Source organism: Mytilus galloprovincialis, chromosome 13, assembly GCF_965363235.1.
Source record: "Mytilus galloprovincialis chromosome 13, xbMytGall1.hap1.1, whole genome shotgun sequence".
Classification (NCBI taxonomy): Eukaryota; Metazoa; Mollusca; class Bivalvia; order Mytilida; family Mytilidae; genus Mytilus; species Mytilus galloprovincialis.
The window spans coordinates 57,378,360-57,402,301 of NC_134850.1; the positions used below are offsets into that span (position 1 = coordinate 57,378,360).

Sequence of the window (23,942 nt, forward strand, 5' to 3'; positions counted from 1 at the left end):
TCAGTACAATTGTCTATGAGATAATGACCAAAATCTCTGTCACTATATCTTACAAGCATGACTCATATATACCTTCAGATCTGCAAGTTTGGACCATTCAGGTATCAAAAAATATTTTACTCCATCAATAGCACCATCTAGTGTAGCTCCTCGGATCAACAAAATCAACAAGATAACATATGGGAATGTGGCTGTGAAATATACTACCTGAAAAGATAAAAAGTATTAAGTACAAGTCTGCCTAAAAATGTCATTCAAGGTTTGAAAGCCTCAAAAAAATTTCATATTTTGTTGAAAATGCAAAGGTATATAAAAAGCTACCTATAATTTCTTTTTTAAGCCTAGGTCATAGGAAACAACCTCCTATATGGTATGCATCCAAATTGAATATATGTTAAATGAAGTTGGTTGTCCTGTACAACTCTTGAAACTATTATCATAAAATGTAACATTCAGTGGCAATATTGACAGTATTCCATGGTAATAACAGAATACATACTGGTAATCAATCTGTGTTGATAAAGTAAAACCATGGAAGTATTATATTGACAGGAACTCCAACAAGCGAATTCAAACTTTTATAGTGAGATGTGCTAAATTGTTAAGTATCTGTTAATCAACTCAACATGTCTTACGGATGCATGGGATTCGATCAAATTTTTGGAACCTCGTAAATCGTAATTATGGAACATACCAAAATAACTGGATGTGTACTCAATACACTTTATTGCTATTTGTCCGCCATTACTAGATATCACACAGGTTCCCGTAAATTTTTGACGTCACAATGGAAAAGTGATTGTTGTATGCGTCAAAAGTTGAAGCGGCCGGGTCAGCCGGGATTAGCGATAAGGTGTATTGTCAAAGAAATTACATTTACCGACCATGTGAATGACAAATATGTCAGAATTTACGGGTTTGCTGCTTAAAGTCATAAGAAACCTCAAATTAAAAAAAATAATGCATATGTTTTTTTATAACTCAATGGATAGTTTTCATTATAAAACTTGTGTACATATACTTTTTTCTGAAGAAATTTTTTTAATTTATTCATATTTAGAAGCAATTCCCCCGACATATTTTCCGTATGCAAAGTGACCTCAGTGTGACCCATCTCGTAAAAATCCGGTGATCGCAATACGCATGGATGAACTTAAAATAAACTATTATCTGAATCTACATGTTAAACACGTGCTCAATTTCCATGCCTTTTTGTTGATTTTTTGTCGATTGTTGACAAACAGGTGACAATCGTTAAACTTTGGCTTAAAAACACGAACTTTAATTACCTGCCATATTTTCACAACAACACTGACCGATTGACAATTAAACGAAATTTACACGAAAAAAATGATAAATTCGTGCATAGAAGACTAAGTTTATGATGTTTGTATGCATTGGTTCAAGAATTGGAAGAACATAATTTTTCACCGGTCACTGGTTTCTTATGACTTTAACAACAAATTAAAAAAAAAGAAACTAAATCCCTGTGACTGTTAAATAAAATTAAAAAAAAAACATAAAAAACCTGAGGACTAAAAAACTCAGAAGCCATAAACATTTCAGGATAAGTAACAACAAAATTTTAAATAGTAGGATTTTTATTCATTAGAGGGCCGTTGACTAATCACGCGTAATTGTACATTTGTACATTTGTACATTTTAATTAAGCTTGAAAATCATAAAATTCTCATGTTAAATAAATGGAAAAGTTTATTATTAGAAATTATTAATGATATTTCTGAACTGTTATAGCGAACCCTATGATAGTTTTCCATAGATTCACCTGCAAGTTACCTGTCGATTTAAACTTTTGGCAGTTCTATTGTCCCATCTAACAAATACAACAGGTATTGTTCTCTGTATAGTTTATTCACCAGGACCTTTAAATTTCTTCTAGGAGAAATATATCACTCATTGATTAATATACCTGAACAAAAAACTGAACTGTCAATGATGAAAAAATACTTATACCAATACTAAGAAAGGACTCACAAAACTGCATGTGGTGTTGTATTTATTCAATACCAAAAACTCGTTTTTAATGTGTTCAATATTAATAATGATTTAAAAATTAAAAGTTGATTTCTGATCAAATATTCAATAAATATTTTTGTGTGTTTGATAAATAAAAATTTGAATATTATTATTTTTAAATTAAGGTCTTCATAAAAATAGTCTATAAATTAACAACAAAAAAAACATGCAAATTCATTGGAAAATACTAAAAAATGTGTCTAAAATAAACTTTTTATTATTTAAAAATCAGATTTTATATTGAACAGATTGAAAATATATTAATGATATATTGAATAAATACAATATTGCATACAGTTTATGTGAGTTTATAGAAGTATTTCAATAAAAAAACAGATAATTTTTTGGTCAGGTAAATTAATCAATGAGTGATATATTTCTCTTAGAAGAAATTTAAAGGTCCTGGTGAATGAACTTATATACAGAGAACAATACCTGTTGTATTTGTTAGATGGGACAATAGAACTTACAAAAGTTTAAATCGACAGGTAACTTGCAGGTGAATCTATGGAAAACTATCATAGGGTTCGCAATAATACTGATTTAAAAATTAAAAGTTGATTTCTGATCAAATATTAAATATTTTTGTGTGTTTGATAAATAAAAATTTGAATATTATTATTTTTAAATTAAGGTCTTCATAAAAATAGTCTATAAATTAACAACAACAAACACATGCAAATTCATTGGAAAATACTAAAAAATGTGTCTAAAATAAACTTTTTATTATTAAATCAGATTTTATATTGAACAGATTGAAAATATATTAATGATAGATTGAATAAATACAATATTGCATCAGTTTATGTGAGTTTATAGAAGTATTTCAATAAAAAAAAGATAATTTTTGGTCAGGTAAATTAATCAATGAGTGATATATTTCTCCTAGAAGAAATTTAAAGGTCCTGGTGAATGAACTATACAGAGAACAATACCTGTTGTATTTGTTAGATGGGACAATAGAACTGCCAAAAGTTTAAATGGACAGGTAACTTGCAGTTGAATCTATGGAAAACTATCATAGGCTTCGCAATAAGCTTTTTAAAAACACAAATAAATTCTAATGTGGTTTCCATAATAAAAAAAATTAATTAAACTGCTCATGTATTATTTATTTTGTATTTATTTTGTGGTTTAAAGTTTCTTTAGATTAGTTAGATGCTGAAAAAATATAATATACAGATATAAACAACATTGAACAATACCAAATTTTCACATTATTTTTTCAAAATGGTCCCAAAGCTTCAAATTTGCAATTTCTTTAATGAAAAATGCACAAAAAAAATAAAACTACCCATAACACTTCGGTTTTGTACAGCAGGAGATTATATAATTTAGTCAAATATCAACTGATAACCCCATCAAAGTATCATACTTTACATAAATTTCAAGAAAATCAACCAAAAACTGACCAAAAAAGACTCATTTTTGCGGTGTTATCTCCCCTTCAAATGTTAATTTCCATAGAAAATTTAAAATGCTGATTTTGAGTTTTCCTCAAGTTAGATTTTATGGGACTTCTTTCTGTGTATATAAAGGGCATAATACAATAGATAAGAACTCAAAAACTTTTTTTTTTGCAATTAGTTTGAGGTTAAATCTTAGTTTGACTGGACTATTGGCACACTAGTCACTACACGTGCATCACATTATTTTCTGCAAACACTCTACTTCAGACTCGTGTAATTTTTATAAAAGTATATTTTCCAGATTTCCTAGTTCTATTGATATAAACATATCAAACAAAACTAAAAATAATCTAAACTTCTTTCTGAATACAATTAATATTCTTTGGTCATTCTGTTAAATATGGACCGAATTTTTAGATTGATTCAGCTGTAGTCTTTATTCATTGAACAGAAACAGGTGTCGTTTTTCAAGTAGCGATTCGCAAAAAGCCACAGAATTTTCAGTGTTTATTTACATTGGCAGGTAGATAAGACCTTTAATCACAGATCACGTGATAGGACCAGCTTCTGTAAACTTAACAGGCAACAGCTGCATCGCAGGTACCCCAAAAAGGAGTTATCCTGTACTTGACAAACTCAGTCGGAACCTTTTATTTGTCTAAAGAAATCTGTGGGATGTGAATGTTTTAATTTTTCGTTAGGGTTCCTGTCAATGTAAAATCTAGTTTTTCTGGCAAAAATAAACAAATCTTGTTAGCTAAAATTAGGAATGAGCAAATAATTACTGCTGATTAAAATATCCATTCATTTCAAAACAAATGTATAAGTTTTTAAGGCAAACCATGGTTAAACAAACAAATATAAATAAGATCACACACCCTTCCATTTCAAGGTGCTCTATCAAATTATACAGTCTTACACACACAATACAAATGAATGTGCTCTGTATTATTAGACATTGACTTACATACACATATATAATAAAACTTACTTTTCCTGATGACTTTATTCCCCTTACTAAACAGAGAACAACAACAATCCACGACAACAGTAGACAGAGTGCTAACTTCCATTGTGGATTTCCTGTATCAGGGTAGAAATCGTCAGCCTTGTTTATTACGGTTTTACTGAAAAAGAATTGTTCTTAGAATTAAGGTCTTCCCTTTCATGAATGTGACCTACCGAATTAAGACTATTTACTGGATGTGTTATAACATGAGCAACAGGATGGATGCCACATGTGGAGCAGGATCTGCTAACCCTTCCAGAGCACCTGAGATGACCCCTAGTTTTTGGTGGGGTTCATGTTGTTTATTCTTTAGTTTTCTATGTTGTGTCATGTGTAATATTGTTTGTCTGTTTGTCTTTTTCATTTTTAGCCATGGTGTTGTCAGTTTATTTTTTGATTTATGAGTTTGACTGTCCCTCTGGTATCTTTTGTCCCTCTATTTCAAACTAATTCTATCAAAACCTTTTTTTTATTGGGGGGGGGGCTGTTTTATTAATAGCTAAACTGTCGTAGTTGTACAAAAGACAACTTTTACTTTTAAACAATTTAAAAAAGTTCTTTATATTACAAAAATAAAATTTCATGACCCTAGACATATCAATTTTTTAACCTGTGTAAGAAAAACTTTTTTTTTTTTTTAAAGCAGATTTGAACTGGTAGAGCTTAGTTACTGTTACTGTTAAATTTATAAACTTGAACTTCCATTATGACCTTGATTGCTATGACCTACTCAAAATACAGCTGTGCTACAGGTACTGGCACATCTCCTTGGTATGTGACATTAGTACAATTAAATCCCTGGTCAGACAATATAGAATCTGTTGCGTTCAAAAAACATCTACATGCTCTGTTATCGGTTAATAATTGTGTAATGTTCATAGAGCAATAGTCTAATTTCTGTGTCGACTGCTCCACACATCCTAGTGGTAACCATTCCTGCAACACAAAAATCATTGGGTTAATTACAGCTACACCGGTATTTATTTTTGAAAGAATGGTTATATATTAAGACAATTGTGATAATGATGGTTGATTAGTTTTTAACATCCAGTGGCAAATACTACTAAATATCCTCAGGTAAATACGGAAATTTCAAATACCAGCTTGTTTTTTAATATTTCCACACTTGCCCTTGGCAGAACACTAAAACTATGAACAATAGTTTTAAACCCTGTGTAAGTTTATCGTTTATAACTTCACATGTTTTATGGCAGAGCCTCTTATAGCCGACTATACAGTATTTTTCTCATTTTTCAAGACTGTAGCTATAGGACGACCTATAATTTATTATATATATATCCACATTATGTTCATTTATATGGTGGATATTTGTCTCATTGGCAATCATACTTAAAAAAAATAAAAGTGCACGTCCAAAGCTTTTACTGTGAAGACTTTATTAAATAAAGTTTAATTATTACTTGAAAATGTGCATTAATCAGACCATCAAAACATATTGATTGTTTTACTTTTATCATTTCGGGACCTTTTCCAGATAACTATGCAGTATAGGAAACCTTGTTGAATGATCGCTATTAATTTCTGTTTCATTTGGTATTGTGGAGAGTTTTTATTTTACCTTGTGAGAAATAAATTGATAATAAGGCCAAAATATAAAATATATGTTTCCCCTCCCCCTAAACTAGGTAAAAAAAAATCAAAATTATTTTTATTCCAGAAAATAATTTGTTTCCAATTTTGAAAAGGACTTGAAAGCAAAAGGATTGATAATCTAAATACATACTCAAATTGAACACAAACAACTGATAAGTGGCCTCAACTGGACAAGTCAAACAATTCATGTGACCATGCTATGACTTCCAGTTAAAAAAATTAGCCTGCCTTCCTGATCTGTTTACAAAGGGTAGACCTGGGGAGAGGAAACAAACATTCTTTTGAATATGGCCTAATACATCTTATTTTTAAATAAAAAAAAAGTGTGTCAAATTTTGAACAATAATGGTTCCAGAGTTTATATTGTCCATCTTGAAATTGTTCCAAACCCTTAGACCATACTTACATCTTCACAAACAGTCCATGGTAGAGTTTTCTGCATGGAGGAGAAAAAGTAGATCAGTGTATAGGCCATGATCACATTATAGTAGATTGCAACTACTAAGGATATTAGAGCCATAGATATACCAATACCTGCAATGTTAATACATTTGTATGTTATTTATATTTAATATGAAATAGATTATTTTATAACATGAAGAAATTGAACATATTTTGTATTATGTAATAAGTCTTTGTTACGTTTGTACAAAACTCATCATTTACAAGACATTAAACCTGCATAAAATCATTTTGTATAAAATTTTACAACTATAGTTTTCTCACATTTAGAAATGAAAATTTTAAATGTATTTCAGATATACTTCAATATTATATGTACCAGCAAACGTTTCTCATCAGGTGTGGAAAAACAATACAAGTGTTATATTATTAGGCAAAATTAGATCAAAATAAAAAAAAATAATTCTAGGTTGTCAAATTCCACAATGAAACGGTTTTTGTAGGTGGATTAAAACCCTTTTTTTTTTTTATTTCTTTCAAACATCACATATCTAACAAATGTGTCTCTTCCATCTCAAACTTCAAAGATTGAAATACTACAGTAACCATAACTTTAAATTAAACAAATAATAAAATGTTAACCAATGATTTTTTTCTTCAAAGTTTGAAACCATGAAATATCAATTAACAAATACTACTACAAAAACACTATTACCTTTAGCACTTGGGTTCATTTTCCAAACCCCTGTTGGTCCTAAACCAGAGAACTGACCCATAACTAACTCCATGAAGTACATGGGCTTTCCTATCAGAAACTGTAGGACTAAATAAGCAATCAGGAAGGCAGCTGAAATTAAGAAAAAAAAATGTGAATAAAATTCTCAATTATTAGAATATACGTTTGTTTTCTGGTTTATGGGACTGAAGAAAAAATGAACATTTTATTCAACTTGATACAATTCCATTGTTCATTTGCTGTAAGTTTCACGGTGGCCATGTTCCCCAGCTAATTTGTTCCTCCTCAAGTAATTAACATATAAATCTTCAAACTATAGATAATGTACATGCAAATTTCTGCTTATCACTGCCTGCCTTATTCACAGAAAGCAGTAAATTTTTCTACAGTGTGTAATTGGTTGAAATAAAGCTAAATAATTTCTGATACATCTTTGTCAAGACAATAATTTGACTACATTGAATATTGAATGCATGTAAGCCATCAATCAGCCACAGTTGTAGACCCATTGTGCACTGTTTCGATATTGAAAAGATTGTCATCTGCAACAGTTAAAGCAGTTGGAAGATTTTTTCATCCACTAATTGAGTCCTTCCACCAAATATTTTATCTTATAAAACAATAAAACAATTTACAATATAGTTTTATCTATGATATGAAATCCCAAACTAGAACTTGTCTCTATTTATATTTGTGTCACATTCTCATCAGCAATTAATCTTTAGGTGTCATGTGACTTGTGATGGTGGTTAATTAGACATCAATATGTCAATGGCTTACAATGCCATGATAAACAGTAGATGTTGATACTTTATAATGATTCCATGCATTATGAATTGTTGCCTATAGAAAAAACATAAATATTCAATAAATAAAAAATTTAGAGTATAAATCTCTATTTTTCTAGCAAGAATCTGGCAGCTAATGATGCTTTTATCATTTAGCATGTTTAGTTTCCTTACAGACTAACAGTAAATCGTTTCTTCTATAAATTTTGGCTTTGTGAAAGGGTTAAAAAGAATTGTCAGACAAATTAAATTTGTAATTTACTAATTCAGAACTTTAAGTCAGACTTTTGGTTAAAAATTAACTTGATTCTGTCTCTGTATCTATTACAAGCTAGAAATTTAATGAAAAACCTGCAGTGTGAAGGTGTTAACTATAATTTACATAAACATGTATCTAGTCTACATGTTCTTACTGTTTTCTTGTCAAATCATTTAATATTATGCGAAATATTAGACAAAAATTAATCTTTACATTATAACATATGAAATGTATGATATAATTTAAATACATGTTTGAATTCAATGGTAACACATGTACTTGAAAGACATGTCATTAAAGTTGTCTACATTTCAATTTACAAAACATTTCCAAAGATTTCTTTCAGTGAGTCATAACTAGACAATGTGCAGATATACACCCAGTTATGAAGCTGAGTAAACATGGTAAAGATCGATCAATTTTTAAATATTTGGGTAAAACATGATCATTGTCTTTTAAAAACACCATAAAAACCAATCAACTTAATTGATTTAGTCAAACAAAACCTGTTATACCAGTTTTTGCCAGAACATTTATTCTTTAAAATATTCAACTCCTTTAATTTGTCCTTACATGTATATGAGATACATGCAGAGATAAACTATTATTGCATTCATTCATTTTTCCCATACCTTTCAGCTGTTAAAATGATTGTAATTATTAGGTAAGAGTAGATTCTTCAAATTGACAAATGACAATTTACCCTGATTGACCTTTAGTCAACTGTGGTATTAATTTCTTTGTAAAAAGGAACATTGGGGTCATGCGATATCTTAACATCTAGATCATTGATTATCAATTAGTATTTTAAAATAAGCGCTCAGATATATTTCACTTAACTATTATTATAATTTACTATGTTAATATAAATTGCTCATTAATGTGTCAATGGTATAGTTCTATTTATCATTTAATTAAAGTAAGCTTTAACAGCTATAAACATGAATAACAGTAATACCTCCTCCATTTTCATAGGCCAGGTAAGGGAAACGCCATACGTTTCCCAATCCTACAGAAAGTCCAATACAAGATAGAATAAACTCCCATTTGGAGCCCCATTGTCCTCTATCTTCAGTATCTTCGTCAACATTTACATCAACATCTCCATTCCTTTCTTTTAAGGCTAAGCCATTATTTATATTGTAGCTATCTTTTGTGTCTAACTGCAATTAAAAAAGTAGAAAATAGGCTTTATTAAATAAATCAGATTCTTCTAGTCTTGATTAAATTGAGAAAAGTTAAATAGCTTGTTCAATACCAAGATGCTAAAATAAATGAGCATATCATCTATGAAAAATGCTAAGTGCTTCCTCCTACACGTGCATTAAGTTAAACATTTAACAAGTCCTAGAAAAACAAACATGTTATATAAGGCAGCAACCATTTGATTTTCTGGGGGGTGGGGGGGTGGGCTATGGTTTTTTTTGGGAAAAAAGTTTGTTTCCAGTTTTTGGAGAAAAAAAAAATTTGTTTTTGATTCTGAGAATAAAAAAGTGTTCGCTTCACCCTCTCAGCTGCCAATATATGTAATGCTAAAATTGAAAGAAAAAAATTGTTTTCGACTTGTTGCGAAAAAAATAGATTGTTTTTCGCCGCAGGCGGAAAAAAAAATTGTCCAGAAAAAAAAACCATAGCCCCCCCCCCCCCCCCCCCCCCACCCCAGAAAATCAAATGGTTGCTGCCTAACTGGTTAAAAACTTGACAATATCACAATGCACAAGTTGTTTTACCTGCCTTCTAATACAATAATACATACTATAAATGTTTATGCCTACCCCAACACTTGACATTTGTTTTGCTCATATTGACAATGACATTATGATTTCTTTAATGAGAGATTCTAATGTTCTAACCACTTGCACCAGAACTTGTTTGGAAAATTACTTCTTTTGTGATGACAAAAATTTGTATTGTTTTTTCAAAGAACAGACCAACTTTGTAAAACAATATCATATAGACATGATAGATAGAAGATGACATTTTTAACACTAAAATTAATTGTCTTACTAATATCAAGGGTTTTTTTTTGGGGGGGGGGGGGATTATGGAACTGCATTGATTTTCCTATTAAGGATTTCATTTCAACTTTTCAATGCTTGGCAAAATTGTCCAATCTTAGAGCATATCACTTCATGCAGACCTCAGATCAGGGACTTAACTATACTTAAAGAAAGTCCATGCTCAGACGCAGACTCGATGGTGCAGACTCTGAATCCCTATATTAAAGTAAAATGATATACGGTAGTAAGAGTGGGGTAATAGAGCCCCAACGGCACCCCTATCAATTAAGTATTGGAGTAGCCCCCTTTTCAAGGCCGCTTCTTGACCGTAACCGGCACCCATGAGGTTTTTTAAATACACCGTCGTCGTTTTAAGGGATCGGATTACAAAAAAATGTGATAATAAATACAGAGCTAATCATGAAAAGGTTATTTCAGCGGATTCACGATTTGATTTCGTGTGGCCTTTTTAAGACTTGACAACTCGGAGGGACCGCACAACACACATGTTCTTGAGTGTGATTGGGGAGTGTCGATGCCCTCTGTGTCCTCTGTGCCTGAGGAATCTCAGAATACTCTTTGATGTCCATAAGATTATGACAGGCCGATCTATGATTTTAAGAAATGAAAATAAGTAAACAAATCCTGTGTCCCGGTTAAACATCAATCCTCAATATTAAGGCCTGTTGACACGAATTGTCCCAATGTGCAGGTTCTCTCTTCGGTGAGTTTTTCTCTGCGTATTTTCTTCTGTGCTTTAAATTAGGAAATAGCTGCGATTTTAACTGAGTACTCATGAAATTTAAACATCCCACACAGCTAAAAGAACGCCTGCTTCATCAGGGGGTTTACGGGCGGTTGAAAAACAAAGGTGTGACCATATGTATTTATCCCATTCAACCCTTACGATTCGTCCCGAACCTATTATAGTAGTTATATAATCGTTCTATCCTAGAACAATAAAGGGACTGGGACGCACTACCAATCACCATCAGATTCACCAGTGCAGGTAGTCTTGAATGTTTCAAGACTCACCTACATTAGACGATTTTTACCACTGTCCAGGATGGTAGAAGTAGTCGAAGTATAAGTAGGTTACTGAGTATTTTTTAAACAAGTTTTTTTTATTAGCGGAGGAAACAGGAGTGACGAAGGAAACATCGACCTTCGACAGGAAAATTCAGTGGCAATTATAGTCAACTGAGATTCGAGTCGAACGCACTATGCCGTGATTCTAATCCATAACCGCAGCGATCACTTTTTTTGCATGGACTGGGTTTTCTTTTTTTACTCTTTCTGTCGGAGAAATTAGAAAGCCAATACAGGTACAAATAACAAAAAATTCGAAATTTAGTACATGTATACTAGTAATCCCCATAAAAATAACACACCGTAACTTTTTAACGCGACTTGAATTACGAGTAGATAAATCTTCATGTTTCTTAAGACCAGTAAACAAGTCATAAATGTCTATATTGAATACATTACTTTATTCGACTGTTGTATATGAAAGAAGTTTTTTTCGTGAAGAGTAATGATCTTCACTGAAGCTGTATGATCTGAGTGTACGATGGCAAACACGTTCTCAACTTCTGGTGGGTATTCACAACCGAGAGAATTTATATGGTGTCGTTTGAGTTTATAGGCACAAACATTATAGTAATTGTTTTCCTGTCTCCCTACCTACACCGTTGGCAATTTTCATGCACTTTTTATCATTAAGCAACACCGGTGAAAGGCAAGACAATTTTGGTGAGGAGTTCTGACATTTTTGCTGAAACTGTTAAGAGTTCATAATATTTCACTACACAGTATATAAAAAATAAAAACCATTTAACCCAATTTTTTTCACAAGAAACAAGTTTATTTATTGTTGGCCTTATTGAAATAACAATTCGTTTTTTAAACTTATGTGAATAATAAATCATTTTTGATGCACACGAGCTCACATTGAGTATGCATACACGAATAGACGCCATGATCAGATGTCGATGAACTTTGGCCATCATGAAAAGTATTGGAGCAATCTTTAGGAATATAAATATGTGGCAAATTAGAAACCAAAAACCATTTTACATAAGATTGAAACTTCTCATTTATAAGTGTACAATTCCTGTAGTGTCATAGGTCAGAAAACCAAGTCAGAAAATCAGGTCAAAATTTAAAAATTCATAGTTTACTCAATGCGATGTGCTACAATGCATTTCTATAACATTAAACTCTCCGTACGGATAAAGTTGTAAAGATAAATTGAATCTGCCCCCGGTTTTAATTCTACGTGTTTGAACTTCATAAAACGGCCATCAAATACCATTATAACCCTTTGGTAAAAGGAAGCCTACAATCTACCTAGTCAAGGACTGTGTATAAATGGACTTACGTATATACATACAAACAGTATTAAAATTGTTTTACTTGTTTAAACTAAAGAATAGAAAGCACACATACTTCAAAATTCTCTCAGACAAGGCCACTTTTCATTGAATGTTGAACAATTCAAATCCATTCGGTAAATATATACATGTATAGGGAATTTGAAGTCATTAAAAAAGTTTTAATTGACAACAAAATTTTTGGACTGACACATAAGAACATGTTTGAATTGAGTTGGGTCTTGACCAAGAACATTTCACTTTCAATAGGCATAATCATATATTGATCATATATGGAGGAGGCATATATGTAGTATATGGGGGAGGCATATATGTCTAGTAGTATATGAAGGTTTAAAGATTCATCTAAAGAACAACGTTGTGCACAAAGTTTTTATTTTCTATTTCGGTATATTCCGTTATCTTTTTTGGGGATAGGGGGTTTGGGGTTCTTAAATAATGTTGGGGAAGGGAGTTGCACAATATATCCAAATTGTATCTTTATCTACATGTAGTTTGACAGATATGTTAGTACACATTTCAGGTAGACCTAACACATTTGTTAATAATGGTTATATATATATTCTTATTCTTATTCTTATATACTGTTATTGTTGAATAATTACACCTGTAATTTTCTGGGATGAACATAATTTGTGGTTTTATTATTTATTATACCGGAATTTAGACTGACGTGATTACTTTCCGAAATTTTGCTCTAAGTTTAGTTTTAGTGTTCTAATCTATATAAGATCATATAAGAGTTGAGATCTCAAGCACCGGGACAGTTTAAATATATAGATATAGGAAGATGTGCTATGAGTGACAATAAGACAACTCTCCATCCAAGTAACAATTTATAAAAGTAATCCATTATAGGTCAAGGAACGGCCTTCAACATTGAGCATTGTCTTACCCCGAACAGCAAGCTATAAAGGGCACTAAATTTACTAGTGTTAAACCATTCAAACGGGAAAACCAACGGTCTAAAGCTCGTTGACCTCTATGGGTGAATGTTTACTTTTTTTGTGCTGTTTCGTTAGCGCATTTAAACTGACATCTCTTTTATTAAGATTTGTAGAAATGAGAATTTAAATGCAATATCTAAAAGTGTATTCACTGTTCAATGAACTATGCGAAGAACACATATGTCAATATTTGAAGGGTTATAATTTACTTATCTATTTCGTCAATTAAAACGGCCGAATAAAGTTATTTAATTTACTCTGTTAAATTCAACATAGTATCATAAGTGTAAATTCACATAGAAACCTGACACGCAGTTCCACATAGAAACCTGACACGCAGTTCCATATAGAAACCTGACACGCAGTTCCACATAGAAACCTGACACGCAGTTCCACATAGAAACCTGACACGCAGTTTCACATTTAGACCTGGCAATAAAATGTCTTTATGATGTTAGCATTTGACTTTGTATTCAAATAAAACAAATGTTTGTATAATGCAATAGTACATTTCATTTGAGTTGTGTGTACCTAAATGTTCTCCAACAAGTCAGTTTTGTCAATTAACTCAACAGAATTAATATAATGAACAAAATATTTCCCTTGAAACTGTTCAATGCCTGTAATTTTACCGTCGATTTGAATGGATTCATTTCAGTCCCTAAACGTTTATCAATCTTTCGTTCTGTCAAAAAGGTATTTTGGATTGTTTGTTGCCAGTTTGCTTTACGTCCAGTGGCAAATATTTCATGAATTCAGATGGAGAACTGTTTGGCTATGTTTCTATCGTTCGTTATAAAGTAGAGATCAAATAAATAAATCTAATAGGTAGCCAAGTTTTTGTAAATATCGAGATGAACGGCGATAATGTTGACCGTCAATGGCAAATTAAAGTACTGGTATATCGGATATAGGGACATAAATGTTGTCTCGCAACAGGCCACCAACGAATTTAACGAACCTTCCAAATAGAAGTTGCAAAAGTTTTAATGTGCGGAGTCATACACGAGGATTCGATTTTAAGACCACATTCAGTGCGAGTGCAGCTGTGTTTATATATCAGACATTATGTGCTAGTCAAACGGACGACACCCTAGCAAATGTTTCACTGTCGGTTCGGAGAAGTCAAGAAGACAGCATTCCTATATCCCAGTTAACCTTACTATTCGACGAGGAGGGGTAAAACTTAGAAATACTGATAAAGTGGAGTACAATCATGTTGTGCATTTTTCTAGTTTTCCCCCATCTAAAATTGAAGTTATGTCAAACCTTTACGTCCTCTTTAAGGCATTATTTTTAATCATTTATCAGATATTTCAATCAAAGATCAAAATTATATGTTATTCTTTTACAATCCACCCACTTTTCACGCATTCTTAACAAATATCTTCTTGGGTGAACTTTAATTTGATAAAATCATTAGATTCAGTAAAACCTACATATATACATTGACATAATTGTATTATATGTCTCTGATATATACGATTTGAAATCAATTTCATCTAAATGTACCAACACTATCATCTTAAACAGGTAAACACAACAACAAAACACGTCATCGTCCATCTATTTTATTTTACTCCTAAATAGGTGTGTTAAAATATTTATCTATTTAATTAACCTAAGTGAACATCCGGGAATGAAAGGTTAAGGAAGTCATTGTAGCAATACGGTCCCTCATAAAAGTGTACTTTTAGATTCTTAGGTACTTATTACCTCAACTTATTCTTTAGGTCACGTACTTACGAACCTATAAAATTAACCCAACCTATAGTATTTCCCAGGACAACTATACTTGTGTTACTTGTAATAATGTCTTGATTTTCATCTTGTTACTTCAGGGCTTGTATATATTGATTAATAATTGGTGTTTAACGTCACTTTCTTTAGCACTACATGCTATATCTTGGCGGTCATTTATTAGTGGTTGGAGAAGAACCACTGACCTTCGGCAGGAAAATTGGCAATCGTAGTTCAGATGTGTGTTTACCGCACTTGTCACTTGCGGGGTTCGAACTCACAACATCAGTGTTGACAGACTATACAGTAGATGTTCTACTTAGTACTTAGACTGTACAAGCTGAAGTCTGTATGGTAATAAATTTGGTTCTAAAATGGGTGAATGATCTTAAACCTCTTTACAAAATAAATAGAAACAGTTGAGTTGATGGAGTTTACTGACGATGACGGTCAGTTGTGATTTACTGTGACCAGGGTTTAAAGTTCCTACTGTTTAAATGTAAATATTAACTTGGAGTAAATAACCTTATTCAACACCTTTCATGATACTAGAAAATATCACATAAAGCAATTCGTATTTTTAATAATAGCTCTATAACCATAAGCAACCCCAAATCTAAATGTGAATCTTAATTATACGTTTAAGAATATTTCCTTCTCATAACCAAATAACCTATTTCAACTTAGTGAACAGTTGTCTCATTGGCAATCATACATCTTTTTTATATTTGTAAATATTTTGTTACCATAAATCCTACGTAGCAGGACCTAGACAGCAATTAATAGTCTTATTCAGTTAATATCTTATTTTGCCTAAAATATGTATTTTTTTCATCCCTGTCCAAAATTGACTGTTTAATCGTACTCTTGTCTCTATTTCATTTGAAACACCACATTACAGATCCTTTTTCGTCGTTTTTAGGGGGAGGATGTCTCATTGACGTGCACTCTGCAACTCACTTAACGTAAACATAGAATAAAACCATCAGTTTTTTTAAAGGATATTTCACAATGATACATATTTCCGGTTTGTAACACATTTATTCATGTTTTTATGACAAATACAGTATGTCATCTATATATTAACAGATGTTATAGATCCGTATCTTGTCTGTCAAAAAATCAGAATTATTTAACTACACGATTTCGTTACAATTTTTATATTCTTTTTGGTTCGATATCTAGATGCTAGGTGTAGACATGCTAATGGGCACTAACTGTGCATTCTTAATATATTGTATATGATATGAGAAGAGACCATTCATATGAAAAACACATTATTATATACAGTATTTTAAGTTTTACTTTATGGTTTACACTTCAAAAATAAATGAGAACAGATCAGACTGGAAAGTTGGAAAAAGTTTAAGGTCTTGTTTTGACTCGATATAAACGTTTAATGCATTTATATAGATACAAGAAGTAGCGTTACGAGTGACGATGAGACAACTCTCCATCCAAGTCACAATTTGTAAAAGTTAACCATTATGTCCAAGTACGGTCTTCCACACGGAGCCTTGGCATTTTAAAGTATCAGAGAGACAAATTCTTTAAGCAAGATGCACCAATTTACCCGAACGGTATATAGCTTAATAGTTCTGAACATATATCTTTAATTACAGCCATTATAATGAAATATAATTTAGGCATTTTTACCACTATTCAGTATTGTCTGACTTGGGTGTTTTTCGTATAAAAAGAGATGCAACCGACTTATTAGGATCACAACAATCTGTTATAGCCATAACTGGAGCTAATACAATACTAGTATTAAACTTACCTCTAACACTGACTATGTGGTACGGGATTTGCTCATTGTTGAAGGCCGTACGGTGACATTAGTGTCGTTTTGGTCTTTTGTGGAGAGTTGTCTCATTGGCAATCATACCATATCTTTTGTATATTATATATATATATATATATATATATATATATATATATATATATATATATATATATATATACACACGAGTCTAAATTGAAAACTACGTTCAAACCTATGATTGCGTTTTAAACAACATTTTACAAAAGACCAAAAAAGTGAAAAAGTATATTTAAACAAAACGCATTATATATATATATATATCTAAGCATCCTATATAGCTAGAATCGTTCATCTTCAATGTCATATCTTTTATCAATGTATATTCGTAATCCTAGGAGAAGTTTGGTCTCCTACGTCATTTTATCTTTGTTGGAGACATCTCATTTTTTATATTGACAAAAAATTAATAAACAGAGAAATGCCCCAAAACATCAATTTACAGGTTAATGTAAACTTTTCAGGACAATGAAATCGAAAAAATAAGTTGCATATCCTTTATCTGTTAGATTAGATCGATCTGTGATTTTAGATTTTAGTAGAAAAAGAGGTATATTACATAGAGTTATGTAAGATGAAATAACAGCATTCTCGGGGCGATTGTGGCGGAGCGAGCCGACTTAACTATCACATTACATTGTTATAATGACAAAGATACAATTAACACTGACTGGTAACAAACAAAGTCGATTTAAATAAGTTCGGTCAGACGGCTGGAGTAAATACTTTAAACTATAGACCTATTGTTTAGCCTTAGAAAACGTATGCTAACTGCATACTGAGAATACCTTTAGAAATCCAAGTCATCGAGCAAATTACTATTCAATAGCCATCGAGTTATCCAAGTAGGTATTTACAATAGAAATAGCCACATACAACAAAAGTTCTAAATATAAAACAGTATTACAATATCCTGCCCGTCAGTAATGCTCGTCATAATGCCATAAACAGGACAGACTAGAAGTTTATTGTCATGGAACATTAAATTCCTATTTTAATACGTTTCATTAGACATAATAGCGTCCTACACACAATGGATTTGTGCCATTTAAAAGAATATGAACCGAGGACATTCTGGTACTTAAAATAAATGTTGTTATTGTTTTTATTTCCATTGTGTCTTAGCACACAGCACTTGGCCATATGCACCAGTATCAAAACAAGTTACTTATATAATGTACGAAATAACTTTGAAATACATTCTAAAGCATATACTGCTCTCAGAGATACGACAAGTCAATATAAAAATAGAATGAATTGTCTTGTCCAGTCCTCGGGCGTACATGTAAATCAGAAAAACGGTGTATATATTTGTCAATAACAAAAGTTTTTGTTGTAACAATTAGCATAACATACACTTGGCATCGAGATTCTAAGTACACATTCATAAAACAAACTCCTTTTTTTAGCGAAAGGATTGATCTACTAACTATGTACAATCTCGTTACACGACTACCGGAAATATATTTAACATTGTATTATACGAGTTTTATTCTAACAATTACGATATATAGGATTACGGTCAAACCTCAGGTCAACCATGACAGATTTTCAGCCTCCGTAGATGTCAAAATCAAATTCTTCAACACATGGACCGTTAAAAAAGAAATTTCCTATATAAAGCTAGCCTATATTGATGTATATTAAAATGGTTTGCTTAGGCCTCCACCGCTTCGCTTGGACTAATTTAAAACTAATAGTTTGATATGTTTAAAATTTCACCCCGACTTCTAAATAAAGTATTGCAAATTAAAAAGATATATAAAATTATTTCTAATTACTTATTTTTCTTTTATTTTATTTGTAATAATCTTTTAAAATGTGACTCACCGACATGGTAAAGACAGTGTTACGAAGTTTTTCTATAGAATTGTATCTCCAAAATCAATTATAAGTGTGACTGCTTTCAGCAAGTTTCAGGTACAGAATGAAATAAATGAAATACAGGTATTCCTTAAATCATGACCAGCATGTGTAAATAATAGTGATTCAGTCCGTGAATCACTGAAGCATGGAAAATAACAGGTAATTTGTATGGGGGGAATTACGATGGGTTTCTTTTCATAGTGCAACGGAACAAAGGGATTAAACAACGTTGTGCTTAATACTTGTTTTAATTTAAATCAAAGGTTTTTGAACAATATTGATTAAAAATATTGATTAAAAAATATTGATTAAGAAAACACTAAGAAATCTTTGTTTTTTCAAATTTAAATTTAACTTTTATGCCCTCTGTCACCCATCGATTGTCTTTTCGCCTCAACTTTTCCTAAGAATAAACTTTTATTCATTGGTTATTATGTGTATATGTCATAACACGTCTACGTCATGCACAGTTTACCTGAAATATTCATGTTTTTATTTTTATTTTTAATAATTAATAAAAATGCACTGTAGCAATACGTTAAGCTACAGTGTAGGCGGATCATGCATGAACGGGTTGGTTAGCCACTGTTTACAATCGGCACACCGATTACGTTATCTAAAAATTTCCCAATTGAAATAACTTAAAATCGACATAAAAACAAGTTTCTTTAAATCATAATGTTAATGACACCAAAGAAACAACACATTTACATATACTAAACTAAGTCATATATCTAGGAACCAGTATGTCAACATATATGTTCCTGCACATATGCACGATTTTTTAAAGCATTAATTATGAAATTTATGATTCAATAACATATCATCGAAAAACAATTATTTTCATTCACTGAAAACATTGCTATAGAGCACGTGAAAATTAAGTGAGATCATATACATATGATAGAGATTTTTTAAAACTTATTTAATTATTTTCCATACGTTTCTATTTGATAAAATAAAATAAACATTGTCTGATAAAAGTTGCCAAATAATTTGATGTATTTTTTTTCCAGATTCAATTGAACACTTTCTTACTTGCACGTGTATATGCCTTTTTTTTCGTTTCATTTTTTTATTTCAGTTTGAAGTTTGATATGACTTTAAACGTGCAGCAATAATATTTTTTTTAAATGAAGAAATTTTACTCGCTTTGTTCATCATTGTTTTCGTTGGATCATTTTAGGTCGATCGCTGGGTTTCTGTCAAAGGGACTTTTGTGTACACATCTACACGTGTAGTTTTTAATAGTCCGGCGGCTACAAGCATATTTCAGACGAATTGTGCACATCCTGCTACAAGCACTATAAGTACTAGATGATGCGGATAATCATCTTTGTTAGTTATTCATAAAAAAATCTAGGTTTCTGAGGACTGAGGAGAGCAGCTAGAGTATACATTTGATTTTTGATTTTTTTGTGTGTTTTAACGCCACTTTTAAGCACCGCATTTAGGATATTTCGTGGCGGCCAGTTTTTATTGGGTAGGATCACAGACAATTGTTTCTGTCAATGTGGGGTTTTCTATCCATACCCGTACATTTTTCGCACGAGTATGGATAGAAAACCCTATATTGACAGAGACAAGTGCCTGTGGGTAGGATAGTAAATTGACAATCCTAGTCAACTAAGATCATGGAGTCGAGTGCACACGCACAACCGGGGTTCTAGAGTATACAACTGCATGAGCAGTACATGTATACGTATATTATCCCATATATGCTTGTATTTCTATGATGTTTTTGTATCTTCTTGTCATTACACAAAATCTTGAGAAATTTGGATCATAGAAAACTACGTGGAAATTTGTACGCCAACCTGTAAATATATATATATAAAAAGTGGGATTGCAATTGAGACAAATCTTCACAAGAGACCTAAAGACTCAGAAATAAACAACTACAGGAACCGTACGGCATTCAACAATATTATTAATAAAGTAAACAAACGACAACCACCGAATTACAGGCTTGTGACTTGGGATAGGCACATACACACATAATGTGGCGGGTTTAAACATGTAAGCATCACCCCCCTCCCCATGCACCATAACCTGGGACAGTGGTATAATGGTACAACATAAGAACGAACCATTAAAAAATAGTTGAAAAGGGCTCAACTCAGTTAGATGGACACAGAGTGGACGTGGCCGGGTTCTTGTACATCCCAAAAACAAAAACAAACGACACTAAACTTGTACAGATTTGAGAGTTATTCGCAGTTACTGACAGCTAGTTCAAAGCCAATAACAAATAATAAAAAAACATCGTGCATCTAGGACTTGATCATTAATCAGTATACACATCCAACATCTAATGGATTTAGTGTTAAAGCGTCATAAACATGCAGTCAGAAAAACATGGGACTCTTACTTATAGCAAGACATGTGCAGCATTGAAAAGATTCAATGGACGGGTGTCACCTCTTTTTCAACCAATAAAAACAAAACACCTCAAACGTTGGTAACATGATGATGAATGTTCAATCACCTTGCTAATGAACATGAGCTCCTTATCACGAATTCACATACCAAATATTGTTGAAATGCGAAACATACCAATGCATGATTTATAATTACAGGAGCTAGTGTGAAGTTGTGGTAAAGGCAATATAAAATGTGCCAGAATTCCGTTATACCTCTTCATATAATTCATGCTAATATAGTTTTTGTAGCGAATATTAAGACAAGGCTGTGTCTTAGGATTTTAATTTAGATAAATGCTCTGCATTTTCCGAGTCCTCATATGCGTTCGGTTGTATGTAAGACTTATATGTTGCGCGTTGGAGCTCACGAGCGTTATTAAAATACCATGACGAAGACGAAAAGGAACGAAGAGCTAATTTTATTCAAGACAGGGTTTCCGTATATCTTTATTCTAGAGGTGGCGTGAATCAGATGTGGATACTTAAAAATTCAAAAGATCTTTTAGAGTACATACAATCTAACTCTCTTTCATCTTGTAACAGTATTAAAACATTTGACTTTTCTACTCTGTACACAAGTATTCCACATTCCAAACTAAAAGACAAATTGAAAGAGTTGGTATTACTTTGCTTCATAAAAAAGAATGGCCAACGTAGATACAAGTATCTTGTCTTAGGGAGGGATAAATCCTACTTTGTAAAAAATCACTCTGATTCAAACAAAAAATTCTCTGAAACTGATATTATCAAGATGCTTGATTTCTTGATTGAAAACATATTTGTTACGTTCGGAGGACGTGTTTTTCAACAGACTGTCGGCATTCCAATGGGAACAAACTGTGCCCCTCTACTCGCCGACTTGTTTCTTTATTATTATGAGGCTGACTTCATGCAGGAACTTCTTAGGAAGAAAGATAAGAAGTTAGCCATATCCTTTAACTCTACTTTCCGCTATATAGATCATGTTCTTTCACTAAACAATTCAAAATTTGGTGACTATGTGGAACGCATATATCCAATCGAACTAGAGATAAAGGATACTACAGATACAGTTAAGTCGGCTTCATATCTTGACTTACATCTAGAAATTGACAATGAGGGTCGGTTGAAAATAAAACTTTACGACAAAAGAGATGATTTCAGCTTTCCAATTGTGAACTTTCCATTTCTAAGTAGCAATATTCCAGCAGCACCTGCATACGGGGTATATATCTCCCAATTGATACGATATTCCCGTGCTTGCATTTCCTATCATGATTTTCTTGATAGAGGTTTGCTGCTCACAAGGAAGCTATTAAAATAAGAGTTCCAAATGGTAAAGTTGAAATCATCCCTTCGTAAATTTTACGGACGCCATCACGAGTTGGTTGACCGTTATGGAATAACCGTTTCACAAATGATATCGGATATGTTCCTTACGTCGTAACTACAATCCCCTTCCCTTTCATGAATATGACCTACCGAATTAGACTATTTACCGGATTTGTAATCACATAAGCAACACGACGGGTGCCACATGTGGAGCAGGATCTGCTTACCCTTCCGGAGCACCTGAGATCACCCCTAGTTTTTGGTGGGGTTCGTGTTGTTTATTCTTTAGTTTTCCATGTTGTGTCGTGTTTTCTATTGTTTTTCTGTTTGTCTTTTTCATCTTTAGCCATGGCCTTGTCAGTTTGTTTTAGATTTATGAGTTTGACTGTCCCTTTGGTATCTTTCGTCCCTCTTTTATAGTACATTTATTCATGCAGTTACACACTTTAGACTTAAACTATATATATATGATATTCGAACTACTGCAGTATTAAACTGACGTGCCATCCACGCATGTAACGTTAGAAGAGTAAATACTCAATGACACACCAGTCTCGCATCCCATCCATTATTGTTGCTCATATCTGTCTTGTGGATATTAATATAGCGTATATCAACGACTGTCTTTGTTACAGAGTTCAATTTACCTTATCCTGATTTGAGTACACTTTTTGTTACTGATACTTCAAAAGTAAACAGTCTGTTGAACACATTTATGCACTCAATTTAAATGACATATATATTAAACTAAGTACTTAAACTTCAAATTTCATGCATCCTGAGTTAATACATTTAAATATTTCAAAGATATTGAATGCGTGGGTATTTGATTTTAGCACCTACACTCACTTTTTTTTTTTTTTTTATAGTTTAATTTTCCGCCATATTTATGCTCATCACACAGCGTTACCGTACACAAATTTTCATATTTAAAATTGCTCAAAACCCGTCCCACTAAACAACAGTAATTTAATAAATTGGTTAAATTTCAATGCATATTTCACGGCAAACAGATATGACAAATGATTTCCGATAAATTATTGTTGTTATTATATTTTTGGTAAACACTCAAGAAAAACTAATTATATTTCTATCGTGTGTTATTGAAACTTCAATTATCTATTTAAAATTGATTAAAATGTTAATCCTTCCGTTAAGATATTATAAAACTATTATGGTGATCTAA

The 23,942-nt window shown here is 32.0% G+C and overlaps 1 protein-coding gene across 1 annotated transcript in view; it reads right to left on the minus strand.

Annotated features, from left to right (window-relative positions):
• LOC143057496 (sodium- and chloride-dependent neutral and basic amino acid transporter B(0+)-like) overlaps positions 1-19,126 on the minus strand; it is a 29,548-nt gene extending 10,422 nt beyond the window's left edge. Inside the window, exons 1-7 of the mRNA XM_076230804.1 lie at positions 18,987-19,126; positions 9,213-9,417; positions 7,187-7,318; positions 6,476-6,603; positions 5,186-5,391; positions 4,438-4,573; positions 73-207 (exon numbers count right to left, since the gene is read on the minus strand). Coding sequence (XP_076086919.1) covers positions 73-207; positions 4,438-4,573; positions 5,186-5,391; positions 6,476-6,603; positions 7,187-7,318; positions 9,213-9,417; positions 18,987-18,992 — 948 coding nt within the window. The 5' untranslated portion in view covers positions 18,993-19,126. The remainder of the gene's footprint in view (positions 1-72; positions 208-4,437; positions 4,574-5,185; positions 5,392-6,475; positions 6,604-7,186; positions 7,319-9,212; positions 9,418-18,986) is intronic.
• Between the last annotated feature and the right edge of the window lie 4,816 nt (positions 19,127-23,942).